The 18,578-nt window shown below is 49.6% G+C and overlaps 1 protein-coding gene across 1 annotated transcript; it reads right to left on the minus strand.

Annotated features, from left to right (window-relative positions):
* Positions 1-821: 821 nt before the first annotated feature.
* On the minus strand, positions 822-18,341 carry TSEN2 (tRNA splicing endonuclease subunit 2). The gene is made up of 12 exons (XM_049766294.1): positions 18,304-18,341; positions 16,411-16,603; positions 15,595-15,676; positions 12,291-12,327; positions 10,431-10,824; positions 9,493-9,570; positions 8,497-8,547; positions 8,242-8,380; positions 4,399-4,435; positions 3,363-3,477; positions 2,212-2,301; positions 822-1,416 (listed from the first exon to the last, which is right to left on the minus strand). The coding sequence occupies exons 2-12, from the start codon at positions 16,594-16,596 to the stop codon at positions 1,357-1,359; spliced, it is 1,269 nt and encodes a 422-aa protein (XP_049622251.1). The 5' UTR covers positions 16,597-16,603; positions 18,304-18,341; the 3' UTR covers positions 822-1,356.
* Positions 18,342-18,578: the final 237 nt, after the last annotated feature.

Consider the following 18,578-nt stretch of genomic DNA (forward strand, 5'->3'; position numbering starts at 1 on the left):
TTTGATCCCCTCCTTTTATCTCCAAGGTTGACCCAGAGGCAAATGCTTCAGTGCTTCCAGATCCACTAAGGAAAGGCTGTGCTGATATTTATCTAAATGTTAACTATACTCATTATGGATCTCTGTGTGTCACATCTTCATTTTGGGGGGAGGGGGTCATACCCAGCAGCACTCAGAAATCACTCCTGGCGGGCTCAGGGGACCCTATGGGATGCCGGGATTCGAACCACCATCCTTCTGCACGTAGGGCAAATGCCCTACCTCCACGCTATATCTCCGGCTCTCATTTCTCCATGTTTTATTTTTGTGATATAGAGATGGAAGGAAGGGCCCCAGGGCCTCACATGCACAAGGCAGGGGCTGTCCCACTGGCCCCGCCCTGACCCTCAGCACTTGGTTTTAGAAGTTCACTGAAGGGACGTGTAACCCTTATCTAAGAGTGTGCAATATTGTGCAGCATGCACAAAAGTGCCAGCAGTGAATGGATGGAAGATAAATAACTAGGGTTCGGGCCAGGAAGATGGCCCAGTGGTCAAGCTCTGATGCTACATGTGTGAGGCCCTAGGTTTCATCCCAGCACCACACATACCACTCCCACCTGAACTATAGTTAGTTAATACCTTAAATGTTTTCTGTGATAGAGGCAGGAACGATAGTATAGTGGGCAGGGTGTTTGCCCTGCACATGGCGGACCCAGCACCTCATCTGATCCCCAGAGTCATCCAAGAGTGATTCCTGAGTACAGAGCCAGGAGTAACCTCTGAACACCACTGCGTGTGATTCAAAACCAAACCAAATACTTTGTGTGGGGGAGAAGTCAATGGTAGATGTCAATGGCCCCATTTATTGAGATCACCATTCCCATGTCCGCAGTGTCAACGGTCATACCCATGGACTGCCTCACCTGCTGAGGCAGATGCTCTTCTAATGAGCAGCAGTCTTTCCCAAGCAGTGATTCTGATATGCAACTGGATGAAGTTCTAGTATTCAATGAGGTCTCTGGTCTCCCCATTTCCAAGAAGGGAGCCTGGAGTCCTGTGCCTCCCAATCCCTTTGCTTTCTTTTGGGAGTGAGCTGGGAGTGCTGGCCAATGGGGGCTCAAAACCTCATAGCCAGTCCCACTCACTTCTGAGTCTGAGTGCAGCCTCATGGCCTCTCCGTGGCCAAGGATGGAGCCCAAAGCCCACCGAACATTCCAGGATAGAATCTGAGTTCAGGCATAGGCTGTACTACCCGGAAACACCCTTCTAGAGTGGTGAACTGAGCCCTTTCCAGACTCCGATCCACACGTGTGCTCACATGCTCCATGTATCTCTCCAAAATGCAGGGAACTGGAGAACTGAGGTAGCTGGCTGGTTACAGGTCGTCCTGATCACTCCTCTCTCGGGAAGAGACCCAGCGGCTCAGGATCACTTCCTGGGAACAGCAAGACAAAAGCCCTGAGTGGTTCAAACTGAGAGAGAGAGGGAGTCTATGTGTGTGTGGTGACAGACTGTGGCCTACACCCCAGGAACAGACACTGTGGGGACAGGAATGGGGTGCCCGCTCTCAAATGGAAGTGAGAGAAGTACGTGTGTAACTGTCACTGTGAACTCCTAGACTGTGACCCCCCGAAACAGACACTGTGGGGGCACGGAGAGGAGTTTCCGCCCTCAAAGGTAGCAGTACCACAGGAAACAGCAGGAGGGAACCACTCCAAGCACAACTGCCACCCTGGCCACCTGGCCTCTGCTGCACTGCGCCCCGGAGCAGTGATCCTATGAAGTGGGCATAGCCTTAGCATGGGGTGGGGGAGAGCATGCAGAAGACCTTCACTGGCCTCTTGGGGACCATGAGAGGCTTGCCTTGGTGGTGAGAATGGGGACAGTGGGAAGGAGGAAGGGCATGTTGTGAGATTTCTCACATGATGTGAGGCCCCTGGGTGTTGGGGAGGGACAGATGGAGAAGTGGGGAACATCCGCCTGCGCTTGGAGTTGGGCGGAACCAAGAACCTGACAGTACCCTTGCAGAAAAGTCCATCAGGAAGACAGAAGATGCAGCTTGATACAGAGAGAAGTTTGGGAGAAGTTCCTCATCTCTGGGAGGTTACTGGAAAGTGCTGGCGTGGCCTGGAGGCTGCAGCCTCAGAGGTGGTGGGGCAGAAACCAGTGGTGAGATCTGAGGCTCCAGAGACCACCTTGCTCAGGGACAGACGGGCCTGACCTCACCCACCTGGACTCTGATGCGCTTCATGCACTCTGGGGAGTCCATGTCTGTGTCACTCATGGCAGAGGGTCGGATCAGGTAGCACAGCATCAGCTCCTGGGAGATGAAAACCATGGTGACCATCTCTGCACCCCAGAAGGGTAGTGCTCACATGACTGCAGTGGTCTTGACCCCTCCCAGGTTTTCACAAACACCAGAGTATGTCCCGAGTATGTGAGGTCTTCTTAGAGGTGTGGCTGGCTCAGGCCACCAGGTCATTCATGATAGAGTAAGAAAATGCAAATCGTCAACATGCTAATGAAAACATGCAAAAATATGCAAACATGTAAATATGTGCAAATACATCAGTGAATATATGTAACAAGTCCACAGATGAGCATAAACACCAGATATGGTGCGGAATATCCGTTGCCACAAGGAGACGTAAAGCTAAAGCAGCTTCCCCGGCCCTGGGACCCAGCCAGGATTTGTTTCAGCTTGTAAATCCCTAGTCTCTGTGTGCTAAACTATCCCTCCAATTTAGGTGGCATCAGGCAGTCAGGTGGGTCCAATCCCTGGCATCCCATATGGTCCCCCAGGCACCATCAAGAGTAATTCTTGAGTGTAGAGCCAGGAGTAACCCCTGAACGCCACTGGGTGTGGCCCAATACAAAAACAGACAGAAAAGGAAACAGGAGTTCCTAACGTTGCTAACGTTGAAAGTTTTGCTTCATTTATGCAGATGTGACCATGGAGCAGGTGTGGACAAGGACAGGTGTTGCTGAGGTGCAGGTGTGATCAAGGATAGGTCTGAAAGGTGTGACTGCGGACAGGTGTGACTTCGGACCAGGTGTGATCTAGGAAAGATGTGAATGAAGACAATGTGGCTGAGGAGCAGGTGAAGTGTGAATAAGGAACAGGTGGGATTGAGGAGCAGGTATGGCTGTGGTGGACATGCTGGTTGTACTTGCTTAAGCATACCTGGTGGGAAGATCATGCCTGTGAGTCACTTGTAACAGGAACAAAGAAGCTCAGCATGGGGAGTTTAGCACCAATTGTTGGGGGCAATGGCAAGAGAGTAGTTTCCTTACTTTGGAACCTGACTGGACGGGACTCTGTGAACTTCCCACGATGGTGCCCGCTGCATTCAAGGAAACCATCCAGTGACAGGAGCTTACCTTGGACACATTAATGGACACTCTGCTCAAGGCCGCCAGCGACTTCCAGCTGAGGGGTCTGCGAAGGGCTCCCTCGAAGCGCTCGTCATCAACCATCTCGATGATGACAGAGTAGCTGGGAAGACAGACAGGTGCTCTCAGTCAGGAGCCTGAAGCCAGCCTGAGTGAACCCCCCAACCTTCCAAGAACAAAGAACCAGGATGGAAAATTTACATCATCTCACTCTAAACTCCCCTAGGGGGATTCTGAGAAAATAGCAATGAACAATTCACATTTTTCTAAACCCTTCAGAATGTTCTCATCATTTTTCTCAGACAAAAACTCCCAGGAGCCAGAGCAATGGTATAGCAGATAATTCGCCGTGTATGTGGCCAATTCAGGTTCAACCCCAGGCACCACAGAATCCTTGGAGTGAATCCACCAGCAATGATTCCTGAGTGCAGAGCAGGAGTAAACCCTGAGTACAGGTTGTGCTTCTCCCCACCCCCCACCCCCCCAAAAAAAAATCCAATCCACTGTCTTAAAAGAAAAAAAACTTCCAGGGCCGGAGAGAGAGCATGGAGGTAAGGTGTTTGCCTTTCATGCAGAAGGTCATTGGTTTGAATCCCGGCATCCCATACGGTTCCCCGAGACTGTTAGGAGTGATTTCTGAGCATAGAGCCAGGAGTAACCCCTGAGCCATGCTGGGTGTGACCCAAAAACCAAAACCAAACAAACACAAACAACTTCCAATATGAAATTTAGGTACTAACACAAATTAATATTAAGGTGAACAATAACCAGACAACTCAGTATCTAATACAAAACCACACTGTCATGACCCATTTATTATTTTCTGTGCAGAATAACCAAGTAGAGACACAGCGCCTCTCTTCTGAGAGGAACGCAACTCAGTGGTCTTGAGAACTGAAACACAGGCCAGATGCCTCTTTCCGTTCAAGCCAATGAATGACTCATTTAAAACTCATTCCAAGAGGCTCTGGCCTCCCTATCCTGAGACAGACAGGCAGGCAGGCAGGCAGAAAGACAGACTAACCTTGCATGGTAAAACGGAGGGCCTTTCCGATATAACACTGAAAAGAGAAAAAATGAAGACTCAGATCTGAAAATCAAAACTTAACTTTCTTTTTTTTTTTTTTTTTTTTGGTTTTTGGGCCACACCCGGTGACGCTCAGGGGTTACTCCTGGCTATGCGCTCAGAAGTCGCTCCTGGCTTGGGGGACCATATGGGACGCCGGGGGATCGAACCGCGGTCCGTCTCCTAGGCTAGCGCAGGTAAGGCAGGCACCTTACCTCGAGCGCCACCGCCCGGCCCCAAAACTTAACTTTCATACCATCTTGATTTCTTCTCCACAGGGAAAGAAACCCAGTGAACTTGATACAGGTGACCCGCAATGTGTCCTGAGGTCTATAATTTTTCTTTCCAGGGATAAATGCAGTCAGGGAAGCCATTTCGTTGCCAAGAGCCCAGACTCCCTCCCATCCTGTCCACCCACCTGCAAATGGGTCAACAGCGAGCACTGGTTTGACTGTCCCTCAGAGATTCTCCAAGGGAAAAACATGGCTTTTCCCCCATCCCTAAATTCACATGATGGGGACCCACATTTCTTTTTTTTTGTTGTTTTTTGGGTCACACCCGGCAACGCTCAGGGGTTACTCCTGGATCTATGCTCAGAAATCGCTCCTGGCAGACTCAGGGGAACATATGGGATGCCAGGATTCGAACCACCGACCTTCTGCATGAAAGGCAAATGCCTTACCTCCATGCTATCTCTTTGGCCCAGAACCCACACTTCTTGATTTAATACAGGGCAATGTAAGTGAATGTTAGTACTAGCTAGATGCTGAATTAGGGGCTGGAGGGAGAAATGAACAAGACTTGTGCCTAGTTTTAAGAAATTCATTTGAAGGGGAGAGAAATACAGCATTTGAGAACAGTCTGCCCTTTGTGCCTCCCTTGCCTGGATCTGCCCAGGGAAAGGAGACAAGAAGGCAGGGCCCTCCTGGATGAAAAAGTCTGCCTGGTTGGTGTCGCCAAGGGCACACCTACACCTGGAACCCATGTGCATGAACTGGGTAGGACTCGGGGGTCTCTGTGAAGTGGCTGAGATATGACCAGGAGCCAAGGGTTGGAGAGACAGAACAGACCCCTACCCTCACCCCCTGAGCCTGTGGGAAGCAGTGAGGGCATCTCTAGATCCAGCCGAAAGGGCCAGAACTTGGACTCCAGTGAAAGATAAAAACCACACAAAGATCTGGGTACAGCTGGGGTGAGGCCAGCGTGGGCTGGAGAGTCATGCGAGACAACGAGGGCTGGGAATTCTCCTCTCTAGGAAGCCCAGGCACCATCTGGGTCATGGCTGCAAGCAAATGTTCTAACAAAAGCACCTGAAAGGTTTGTTAGAAAAGTCAGTCATGGCGCAGCCTTAAGGAAGCTCCCCCTTGTTCTACACCAAGGACAGGACTGGTAAAAGGCCTCCCCTGGAGACAAGGAGGTTCCCTCTGGCTCTGGACAGTCTGTGGCTACTGCTGGCCTTAAGAGAAACAACAAGAGGAAGGCCTCTCACTTCTCTGTGGCTTCAACTTAGGAGAAAGGGAAGGGTGGGGAGAGAGAGAGAGATGAAAGCGGAGAAAGAGGTTTAGGAGACAGGAGACAAAAGGGGAGAGGGAGAGAAGAGAGACAGACCGGCCTGGCCGGTGTGGGCTCCCATGGGCAACTGTGGTCATTGGGCTTTCGTGCGGAGCCTGAGGCAGCACCTAAGGCTTCTCTCTGGGCCAACATGCTCAGTGGCCTGGCACACGCATCTGACTTGAAATTACCTCATCTGTCCCAACAGGTGCTACAGGCCGGAAAGATGACTGACATGGTTGCTCAGAAGAGGAACCTTCCGATAAGATGGGGTTTCATAAGAGCCCTGTCTCGAGCACAAGCAGTTGCTAACTAAGGGGAAGCTATTCTGGTTTAACCTGTGGCACTAGGCTACTGGCCTTCCAAATGAAAGGGGTAGGCCCAAAAGCCAGCGGGCGCCGGCTGCTAAAGGATGAACCTGAGATAAAAAGAGGGACAAGAGGGGCTGGGGTCCATGTGCGAGAACCCAAATTTGATGCCCAGACCAGTGGGCCCAGACAGTCCTGCTGGACCCAGGCACCTTTTATAGTGCTTCGGGGCCAGAGACCAAAGCTGCTAACAACCTTAGACAAGGGCTTTGAATATTTGCCCTACCCTGGGGGGTCAAAGGCATTTATTTGAGGGTATTTGATCTTCTTACCTTTCCCTACACTCCACTGACCCTCCACTTTTCTTCTTACGCAACCCGACCCAGAGGCCTGCCAACCTAAGCATAGATTTTGGGTTTTGACCGTTTTATGTTTGTTTTATATACAGGTGGTTCCAACAGAGAAATTCACATCTGCAAGAGGAGGAGAAACCAAGTATTTCTCCTTGTGGGTTCCCAGTAATCCCAACATCCTAGCAGGCAAATCAGAGCCTGCAGTTAAGGGGAGGCAGGATTACCCTAGGTGTGAACAAAATTCGGTCCCGAGATAAAATTTTAATGCCCCTAACACAAGTGAAGAAGGACGTAAGACTCCAGGGTCTGTCTACTTGCTCAAAGAGAGGCCTAATTATTTGTATGGGGAAGCAGTTTAGGCTACACCACGTGGTACTTAGGGTTCAGTCCTGCAAAAGCTCAGAGGATCAAATGTCATGCTGGGATCAAGTCGGGTGGGCCATGCTCAGGGTATGTAGCACCCCTGCTCTGCTCTCTTTGGCCCAAGAGAAGTTAATTAAGAGAAGCGGCTGATGATAATTGAGAAGCTCGGGGCTGGAGGGATAGCACAGCCGAGGGCATGTGGCCAACCTGGGATGGACCCAGGTTTGATTTCTAGCGTCCCATATGGTCCCCTGAGCCTGCCAGGAGCGATTTCTGAGCCTAGAGCCAGGAATAAACCCTGAGTGCCATCAGGTGTGGCCCAAAAACCAAAAAGAAGCTGGATGAAGGTTTCACTTCTCAAAGTGAAGAAGAATGCGGAGATAACAAACAGGTAATTTTCCTTAGACCCAGCCGACTGAATTCCTTTATTTACTTGGGTGAATTTTCCTCAGTCCTTCAGTCCCAAGTCTTCTCTGCCCCTTTGGGGGTGATGCCGAACAGCATCCCTCTCCAGCAATCACAGGCTGTGGTTATCCACTGAACGAGGGGGCCCCCTGCTTCAGGAACCTCCACTTCCAAGAAAGATCAGGGGGTGACACTGGGCAGGAGGGCCCAGGGGTCTGGGATCAACTTTGCAGCCTAGTGTTGAGTTACTGGCCCTGGGGGAATATATGGGGTCAAATGAACTCTTCAGTCAGACTGAAATCTGTCTCCCTTGTAAAGAGTGGAGGGTGTGGGGTCTCTGTGCAGACAACTGCTGGTTAGAGGATTAAATGATGGGTGTGGAAAAGCAGCAATCCCCTTAACCCACCAGAGTCAGGTGGAGTGCAGTAAGGGACAGCCGCATCATTGTGTCATTAGTTATAAGACAGGGTCCTGGAAAACCTGCTCAGGATTAGAGGAAAAGCTATCAGGGGTAAAAGAGTCTAACCCCAGGCTTTCCGCAGGATGCCCTTTCTCTTCTATTATCTCCTATGTCCCCATCCAAATAATCCTTATTCTTTGGGGCAGTGGGGATATATTGCCAGATCCGGGGATCATCAGATCTGGACCCTGGTGGTTCTACATGAGATAGGCATGGTTACCCCCAGTTCCCGTTTTGTGCTCAAGCCTGAGACAGGTTCGGTCTCAGGGAAGAAAAGCAGCTGCTCAGGTCACCAATCCAGCTTTTCCTGTATCTGAGTCAAGGAGGGCCGGAGCCCAGAGCCTAGGCTCCACTCACTTACGCAAATCGGTGCCGTACTTCAGGCCCACTTTGGGCACCCAGCCCTTGCTCCGGAAGTAATGGTACGCCATGTACGTGGTCCTGAATGTGGGCTGCACTGATGTGAAGACTTTCCAGAGGTTCAGGATAGTTAAAGGCTTCTGGTGAAGAGAGAAAAGGCACACTCAGCCATGGGGTTCTCATACTCCGCTGTTTGCTGAGTGTTTGCACACTCTGGAACATTCTGAATGAACCGTTTCTGAATAAAACCTCTTACCTTCTCATGATAAATGCTTAGACACCCCAGTGCATACACCAGGAAAAAGGCCTGCAAACAGAGGAAGCAGAAAATGTGCATTGAAAACTGTTCTTTGATCTTTTTGTTTCCTTTATTTGGGGGGGGGGGGTTAGGGGGTGGAGCCTCCCAGGCAGTGCTCAGGGATTCGGGACCATGGTGACGCTCAGCCTGAGTGTACAGGATGAGTGGTTCAATGCTCAGGGACCACCAGGGTGGTTTGGCGATCCCACAGCTGCCACTTTGCAGTCCTTGGGGCCCAGCAGGATGCCTATTCTTGTTCACAGTGCCAGAGTGGGAAGATGGGGTAGCTATGGGAGCAGCCCCAGATGTAGTGGGGGAAGCTATTTATCCCCATGAAGGATCTGGGAGGCAGGATCTGGCCACTCTGTGACCAGAGTGACAGTCACTGGACAGTCCACTTTAAAGAGACCAATGTATGAACTACGTTCAGTAACGTTATTCCTATGCTCTTGGATTTTTGGGGCTACATTTGGTAGTGCTTAGGGGTCACTCTCAGAGGTGCTTGGAGACCATGTGGTACGAGGGACTTAACTCAGGTCTTTTGCATGCAAAGCCTGTGCTCAGCTCATCGGGCTATCTCACTGGCCCCTACATTTTTTTTTTTAAGCTGTTGAAAATTGGTAACGTGATTATTTGGCCAATTTGATACCTTAATTTTGGGGCCAGTACAGAGCCAGACCTCAGGGCCTCATGTGTGTAAGGCATATGTTCTCTGCTGAGCTGTCTCTGATCCCCATGTGGAATACTGGTGTGAAAGAAGCACCAAGTCTCCCCTAACGGTTGATCTTAGGACTGCTGAAGTGGAGTCTGTGGAGGTCGGTCTGTGAAGAGCTGGCCTTGTAGCATTTGCCACAATTCCCAGGATCTGCTGGATTACAACAGGCTGTAACTGGGAGGTGCAGGGGGCTCCTCCATGGGCTCATGAGCTGGAAAGGTTCTATTCAGCGAACGCACCTCTTCCAGGCTGAGCTGCAGGTATTCCAGGATCCTGTAGGGATTCCGTCTGCAAGTGAGCCTCTTCATTGGCGCCAACTGAAGAGAAAGAAACCCACAGATATGGAAAGTGAAGTGGAAGTACTCAGGTGAAAGAGAGTGAGACTGTGAGGGTGCTTCCAAGGACACTTGCATCTCACTTTCCCAGAGGCACACTTGTGACATTTTCCCAATAGAAACTATTATTTTTTTGGGGGGGAGGGGTCACACTTAGTGGCCCTTAGGGGTTATTCCTGGCTCTGTGCTCAGAAATCGATCCTGGCAGACTCAGGGGACCATATGGGATGCCGGGATTTGAACTGCTTGCAAGGCAAACATCCTACTGCTGAGCTATCTCTCCGGCCCTGAAAGTAAACTATTAATTATTGATGCCCCCAAGACATTTTCATTTCCCAACTCCTACTGATGGTTTGGGTTCTTCCTGTCTCTCTCAGGTATTCCCCTCAAGTGAGGCCCCTTTGGCCACCCTGTGAGATCTGCGACACATCCAAGCTGCATCTCACAATCAAAGTGGCCTTATTGTGTGGATGCCAGACCTTGGGGCTCAAGTCAGTATTTCATGCACCATGAAGCTCCCCCACCCCCGGGTGTCCCTGTGGCTGCTGGCACCCAGGAAAGTGCCTCCTTCCCTTAGAGAAGTGGCTCGGAACCTGTTTCCCACCAAACTGCAGCCCTGGAGTGATGGATCACAGTGCTCTCCTCTCCAGCCAGGCTGCGGACTCACAGGGATCTGCTCTAAAGTGGAGTCAGTACCGGCTTTGAGGATTTCATGGAGATGGACCCCGGGTCCCCTTGTGGAGTCTGTGTGGTGGGTGCTGCATACTCTGAGTGGTAACATGGCCAAGGGCAGAGGGAGAGGAGGCTGCTGTGGAAGCTGACTCAGTTTTTCTTCTACTTACGTCCTCACCAGGGATCTCCTGGCCCTTGCAGACATCACCCCAGGCCTCCTCCACGAGCACGTATTCAGAGCTGGGATGGAGACTGGCCAGTGGGCTGCTGGCTTTACCAGCCGGGGACAAGCCTGGGGCTGGTGTAGCTGGGACTGCTTCCCTGCTTCCTGCCAAACTGTTGGGAGTCTGGGAGTCTTGGATGGGGTCCCCGTTCTTCGTAGCAGGGGCTTCTCTCCTGGCCGTTGCAGCCTTGGGCTCCTCACACCGCTGCAGCTCAGGGTGACTTTCTGTCCAGGGATGCTCCAGTGGCTGGGAGAGGTCCTGCAGGGCGCTCTGCACAGCACTCTCGTCTAGTCCCTGCCTCCGAAGGTGCTCGGAGGCCCACTCCAGCCCACGCCGATACCTGCCGAATGGAAGCAGCACCGGGAGGATCACAGGCATTCAACACTGAGCATGTAGCAGAGCAGACAGGTGGGCAGGAAGCCAGGGATCTGGAAGGAAGCAATGGTTCTTCAGACTTCGGGGCCAACAGCAAATGTCTGTCTTTTGACCTGACTTTTCTTGTGTTCTGCATGTTTCCCTGTTTCTCTTTTGAAATATTAAAACGTTTTATTTGTTGGGAGCTGGAGCGATAGCAGCGGGTAGGGCATTTGCCTTGCACAAGGCCAGCCTCAGTTTGATCCCTGGTACCTCATATGGCCCCGAGCCTGCCAGGAGTGATTTCTGAGCTCAGAGCCACGAGGAAATAATCCCTGAGCACTGCCACTTGAGGGCCCCCTCCCAAGATTTCATTTGCTTAACTTGGAAAAAAACAAACCGATCTCCAGTTTAATAGGTATAAATATTTACAGAGTTTAAAGTGATGGCCCTTGAGATGGAGACATCAGGAGAAAAATGACCATCCTTTATCCTGGCTTTCGCTGAAATGCTTTCCATTTTGGAAATCACAATGTTCCCAAGTAGTGAGACCATTTACTATACAGAGACCTCTTGCAGGTATCTGTAAACAAAGTGAGAATTTGAACATTTTCCAGAATATTCATTTGTCTCTCCAAGACGTGGAAACAGCTCCCCTTTTTACAATTTACAGATAGTATATTTTATTTTATTTGGGATTTTTGGGCCACACCCAGTGACGCTCAGGGGTTACTCCTGGCTATGTGCTCAGAAATCGCTCCTGGTTCAGGGGACCATATGGGAATCTGGGGATCGAACTCAGGTCCGTTCTGAATCATCGCGTGCAAGGCAAACACCCTTCTGCTGTGCTGTGCTCACTCTAGCCACTCCCCCAACCTTTAAGACGATTAAAAACTATAATCCATATATATAATCATATATATGATTCATATGAAATTAAGATAAAATTTTTTCTTTTGTTTTGGGGACCCATGCAGCTGTGTTCAAGATTTACTCCTGGCTCTAAGCTCAGGAATCACTTGAAGTGTCATTTGGGGAGCCATAGGAAATATTGGGGATCAAACCTAAGTTGGCTATGTGCAAGGCCAGTATGTATTTTTTGGGTATTTTTAATGTTAACTTTTACTTAAAGAACCATAATTTGAAAAGTTTTGATAGCTGAGTTTTAGGCATATACTATTTCAATACCAAACCCAGGGTCACTTCCGTCACCAGGGCTCCCATACTTGATCACCCCACCACCTGCTACCTTGGCAAGCACGTTGCAGTTCGGTGGCTGCAGTTTAGAGCTCATGTTTTCACTGTTGGTGAGTCTCAAAGGTAATTTTTTTAAGGGCATATAAACCACTCTCCCGCCCACTCCCAAACCCACCCTTAAACAGAAGGACTAGCTTCAAAGCAATTAGATGGAAATTGTCAGTTTGACCAGGGACAAAGCCCTGTGCAACTCACTTCTCTGATGTGATGATGGGCATGTTCGTCTTCAGATCTGTAACAACAAACACGTTCTATTCAGACACATTTTCTTTATGTGGGAAAAGCACTACAAATCAAGAGAGAGAACCCCAAGATCAGAAAATCCACACCCAGAGAGCCAGTTGATCCTGTCGCCAAGGCCTGCTGTGCTACCATCCTGGTTCCTTCTTTTCAGTCTTTCAATACTAGTCATAGTGTAATAATGTACAGTCATACAACATTTCTTTTCATAGTTCTATCAGTGTATCTTTAGGATAACATTCCTAGAAGAGGGCTGTTGGTTAGAAGAACATGTGCACATGGCAATGTCCAGTCATCAACACAGACAAGCAAAATGATAAAATGGGTACCTGACACCACAAACAAACAATCAATATAAAATGTATTGCATTTAAAATGATTCTAATGTTAAGGAAATAATAAAAGTTTTAGGAGGGTAGGGCATTTGCCTTGCATGTAGCTGACCCAGGTTTGATCCCAGCATCCTACTGTCCCCCAAGTAAGCCAGGAGTAATTCCTGAGCCCAAAGACAGGAGTAACCCCTGAATACCATCAAGTGTGGCCCAAATCCCACTCCCCCAAAAAAGTTTTAGACGAGAAGAGGGACAATCTATATGAGTCTGAGCTTGGAAATGGTTTCTAAAATATGAGACTATATTTTATTACTCATTTTATTTTTTTTCTTTTGATTTTAGGGCCACAGCTGGCAACATTCAATGTTTATGCCTGGCTCTGTGTTCAGGGATCACACCTGGCAGGCTCGGGGGACCACATGGGGTGCAGGGAATTCAACTGCCTACAAGGCAAGTGCCCTCTCCACTGTTATGTTGCTCCAGTCTTTGAGACTATATTTTAGAGCCCACAAAGGAAAGAGATAAATTAAACGTTACCACCTCATACCCATTAGACTACCATAAAAAGAAAAGCAGAGGGGCTGGAGTGATAGCACAGATTTGCCTTATACACAGCAGACCCAGGACGAACCTGGGTTTATTCCCTGGCATCCCATACGGTCCCCCAAGCCAGCCAGGAGTGATTTCTTTTTTTTTTTTTTTTTTTTTTTTGGTTTTTGGGTCACACCCGGTGGTGCTCAGGGGTTACTCCTGGCTGTCTGCTCAGAAATAGCTCCTGGCAGGCACGGGGGACAATATGGGACACCGGGATTCGAACCAACCACCTTTGGTCCTGGATCGGCTGCTTGCAAGGCAAACGCCGATGTGCTATCTCTCTGGGCCCCAGGAGTGATTTCTGAATGTGAGCCAGGAGTAAACCCAGATAACTGCCAGGTATGGCCCCAAATAAACAAATAAATGAATGCATAAATAAAAAAGATTAAGAAAAAAAAAAAAGAAAACCAGAGACAATAAGTGCTGGTGAGACAGAAAGATGGATGCAGGCACACTGCGGATGGCAACGTATGATGATGTGGGTATTGAAAGTAAGAACTGTGTGTTCACTGAGAACTGTGCAAGCCCATGTCCAGAGAAACAGCTCCAAACTAAAAACAACTCAAAGCAATGGTTTCTGGACAAGAGTCAGTCCCTGGAAACTGTCTGCAGGTGTTCGGAAATTGCTTCCACTTCACCGTCAATTTGAGTTTTATTTTGTTTTGTGGCTACACTGGGGGCTGTGCTGGGAATCAAACTCAGGGCTCTTGCATGCAGAGTGGGTGCTCCAGCCCTTCCAGGCATCTCCTTGACCTGAGTGTGGTTTCAAATTCTGGCCCACAGGAAAAGAGGCTTAAGCCCAGGGACCCACGCATTTCTCACTGGATGAATGGATACACATAGTACAATTATCTGATGGGATATTATCTGACCAGAGAAGGGAAAGACACAACACAATCAGGCCCAAAGAAAGACACAAAGACACACGTGGTGACACTCAGTGACAATTCCTGGCTCTGTGCTCAGTGGTCATTCCTTGGGACCACATCTGGTACTGGAAATTGAACTGGGGTGGCTGAAGGCAAGGTAAGTGCCTTAACTCTTGTGTTACCTCTTTGGACCCTTTAATTATGTTTTGATCTCTGGCATTGGTTAAATAATTTCCAAGAGACTTCCTAGGAGATATACTTGGATGCAAGATTTGTGAATGAAAGTAGAGGACCAGCAAGTCAAAAGAACGCATGTTAGTAGATTGAAAAACCATATCAGTGGGGCCTGAGTGACAGCACAACGGGTGGGGCACTTGCTTTGCACATGGCTGGCCCCGGTTTGATCTCAGCATCCCATATGGTCCCCAGGTAATTCCTGAGTGCAGAATCAGGAGTAACCTCTGAGCATCACTGGGTGTGGCCCAAACACATATATATTCACAGTCCTAATTCTGGAACTAGAGGGACAAACTCACAGCCAGGTGATGAGGTTCTGAGTTGCCAGAACCTTCCCTCTGCACATCGCTTGGTGTGGCCATGTTCAGTAATGAGAGAGCCTGACACGACTTTAATTTCTTTCAGAGAAACTCCACAAATGGCCCTCCGTACAACATTTTGTGGCCCTGCCCTAGAGGAATCTTCTTTTGTTTTGTTTTGTTTTAGTTGTTTGGGTCACACCCCCCAATGTTCAAGGCTTACTACTGACTTTGCACTCAAGGATCACCCCGACTTTGCCTCCTGCGGCCCCCAGGTAAATTGAGTTTGAGACCCCTGCATTAAACTCATTTACACCAATCAGAAGAACCCTCTTACTTTATTGGAATGATTAGAATCACTATTTTTTTTTTTTTTTTTGTGGTTTTTGGGTCACACCCGGCAGCGCTCAGGGGTTATTCCTGGCTCCAGGCTCAGAAATTGCTTGCTCCTGGCAGGCACGGGGGACCATATGGGACGCCGGGATTCGAACCGATGACCTCCTGCATGAAAGGCAAACGCCTTACCTCCATGCTATCTCTCCGGCCCCTAGAATCACTATTTTTTCGCAAAGAAATTGCCAGTGTACATGTCAATTCTCTAGAATTTTATTCTATAATTTGAGGTTCAAGATGAAAAGAAAGTTTAAATGGGGTCTGGAAAGTAACTCAGTGATAGTGCACTTGCCTTGCATGTGTGAGGGAGAAGGAAGGGAGGGAGGAAAGGAAAGGAAAGGAAAGGGGGAAGAGAGAAGGCAAGGAAGGAGGAAGGGAGAAAAGAGGAAGGGAGGGAATGGCGGGAAGTAAATGAGAAAAGCAGGGAAAGAGAAGAGGAAGGAATGAAGGAAGAAATGAAGGAAGGAAAGAATAGCAGGAAGGGAGAGAGGGAAGGAGAGAAGGAGGGAGGGAGAGCTTGCCAACATGACTTTACCTTTCCATTTAGCAGCCATCTTAGGGTCTGAAATTGTGAAATTGGGTCGGCTTCTTGACAGGGTACCTTTCCCAAAATAACCCTTGGAGGAAACAAGAGAGAAAACAATGTTTGCTCCCATTTGGTTGGGAGTTGTTAAATACTACTGAGTGTGATTCCTGGTGGTGCCCGGGAGTCACCAGGGACGTAATTAGTGCTGCTGAGTGGGATTGTGGAACTCGACCTGGAGCCTTGAACATACAAGGCACATGCTCAATGGCTCGACCTTCCCCCATAACCCCAAGTCATCAGGTTTTCACTCAAGACATTATTTGAGTAAACACAAGTGTCGTGCCACCTTCCCCAAATGATCTCACTCACGTGGGTGGCCCTGCCAAGGGAGCAGAGGGCTATGCGACCAGGGAGCAGATTCTACTTTGAATGGGTGCTGGGAGCACCCCCTTGGATTCCTCTATAACTAGGACAGAGTCAGAGTCATTCTTATCCCTCCTGCTACTTCCTCCATTTACAAATTGAAAGATGGAAAGATGTAGGATGTAAGCACCTAGATGGAATAAATGCAGAATACATTCTGTATATCAAAAGTTACAATGTGATGCTGGGAGAGCTATATGATACTTAGAGTCACTGGCCACACGCAGGTGCACACACATGTAGAGGAGGATCATCTTCTTGGCTCCAGCCTACCCATTTTTCTTGCTTTCATGGTTGAAGTAGAGATGACCATGGGATTCTGAGGTGAGCGATTACAATCCTGCTCCTCGCATACTGTTCCCTAACCTGGAACACAGAGGTGATGTCGTAGCCTGCACTTACCTTCCCGTATAGCTGCTCCATATCCTCCGTGTGCCTCACGATCACGTAGTTGTGTACCAGTTCGGCCTGGAATGGCCGGAATTCTGTCTTTCCTTGGTACTGAGTGAAGGGCAGCGGTAAGGGAGCTTCGTAGCTCTCGTACACTCGTCTCTTCCTCTTTGGGGCGTGGAAAACTGCCTCGGCCATCTTTCTCCTAGGGTAGATGGGAGAAGGAAGTGATCTGGTGAAAGCTATAGGTAGAAAAATGACTCTAATTTCCATCCAGACTCAGAACATGTGGTGGTCTGCGGGAAACGTTCCCAAGGTGGGGAATGAAAATGCAGAGTTGCAAGAATGGCTTTCATGGTCACCTCAAGGAACTCCTGGGGAATTTCTGACACTCAAGAGTGACAAGGTGACGTTACAAACCACATGAAGGCTCCTGAGGGAGCACTACTTGGAGGTCTGCGAGGACATCTTGCTTCCTCTCCATGCTAATCCCTTCTCCCTGGGTCCCTCAGCCATTAGATTCTAGCAACAGATTGCAGGGACAGAGATAATATGGCATCACAGTCGCCTTATGCTCAGCCCAAGAGAGGAATTCAGGGCCAGAACAAGAGCACAATCTACACACAGCTGACCCAGGTTCCATCCCTGGGATCTCCTATGGTGCCCCAACACCACCAGGAGGGTGATCCCTGAGTGCAGAGCCAGGAGTAATCTTTGCGCATTGCCGAGTGTGGCCCAAAGACAAACAAAATGAGCAACTCAAAACTCTAAGCCGGGACAGCATTTCACAGTCCAGGGAAGAACCCTACAGATTTGCCCCAAACATTAGGTCAGTCATTGCCAATTTTGGGGGGCTCACTTGAACATACTCTGGGGGCTACTCTGCACCCCGGGATCCCAAGCCATCTCCCCAAGTCCCATATCTTTTTTTGTTTGGGGAAGTCACACTTGGCAGCGCTCAGAGTTTATTCCTGGCTTTGCATTCAGAATTACTCCTGGTGGGGTTTAGAGGACCATATGTGATGCCAGGGATAGAACTGGGGTCATTTGTGTGCAAGACTATAATGTAGTTTCAGTTCAGATTCCAAAAATTTTTGGGGTTTGTGTTTTGGGCTTTACCTGACAGTGCTCATCGGTTACTTCTGGCTCTGTACTCAGGAACCACTTGTGGTGTGCTAAGGGGACTATCTGGGGTACTGGGGATTGATCCCAGGTTACTCTTGTACAAGGCAAGTGAGATCTCTGGGTCCCTAAGTGAGATCTGAGGCCCCCAAGCGAGATCTCTGAGGCCCCACGTGAGGTCTCTGAGGCCCCAAGCGAGATCTCTGAGGCCCCCAGTGAGATCTCTGAGGCCCCAAGTGAGATCTGAGACCCCCAAGTCGAGAGGAAGGAGTGCAATAGTGCCTTTGGGGCACTTTAAAGTGAGAACCCGAGTCAAAGAAAAGGATCTGGCCATATGAGGGGGGCTGCTCAGATTAAAGAGGGGGGTCACTGCACAAAAAAAGGGGAGGTGTCTCATGAGGCTTCCCTAGCTTGATGGAAGCAACTTTGGGACACCTGCACCTCAAGGTGCTGAGTCTGCCTTAATGTCCCCAAGTGTCTCAGCGCCCCTCATGCACAAAATGGGGTGCCTCTGGCCCTGCAAGTTGTGTTTGCAGCAGGAGCAAAGGCAGAGAAGGTGCAGGAGGGGCTGGAGCCAGCAAAACCGGAAGTTGGAGCGTACTTCCGGTTCCCTACTTCCGGTTTCCAGCACCATAGAAGCTGAGCTCACACCCGATGTGCTCGAGGGTTAGGGCTTTGGTTCCTGGATTCCGGGATAGACTGGGCGACACCCTATTCGTAAGACCGGGGGCGCCACACTCCGGTACCCCGAGACATCACAACCTACAGTGCTCGGCCTCTTACCTTAGTGCGCCCCTCACACACAGCCCGCTGTTACCCCAGCAACGCCGCCGGAAGAGGCGGAACCTAGCTGCCGTCAAGCAGCTTAGTCGTAAAAACCGGAGACGCGCAAGCGCAGAAGTGAGAGTAGGCGGAGCGACAGTCAGCGCGCATGCGCAGTAAACGAGTGCGGAGGGGTGCTTTGTGTGTTTCCCCTGCACAAAGTCGGGGAGTGCGCAGGCGCATAAGTGGAAAGCGGGCAGAGCGAAGACAGTGCGCCTGCGCAGTGAGAGAGTGTG

The sequence above is a fragment of the Suncus etruscus genome, chromosome 20, assembly GCF_024139225.1.
Source record: "Suncus etruscus isolate mSunEtr1 chromosome 20, mSunEtr1.pri.cur, whole genome shotgun sequence".
Taxonomy (NCBI): Eukaryota; Metazoa; Chordata; class Mammalia; order Eulipotyphla; family Soricidae; genus Suncus; species Suncus etruscus.

Bases quoted from the DNA above. Each gene is read 5' to 3' on its own strand.
- TSEN2 (XM_049766294.1), bottom strand. From the start codon at position 16,596: ATGGCCGAGGCAGTTTTCCACGCCCCAAAGAGGAAGAGACGAGTGTAC. The intron at 12,328-15,594 runs GTAAAGTCATGT...TTGTTGTTACAG, and splicing joins GATGGCTGCTAAATGGAAAG to ATCTGAAGACGAACATGCCC. The intron at 9,571-10,430 runs GTAAGTAGAAGA...CTTTCTCTTCAG, and splicing joins AGGAGATCCCTGGTGAGGAC to TTGGCGCCAATGAAGAGGCT.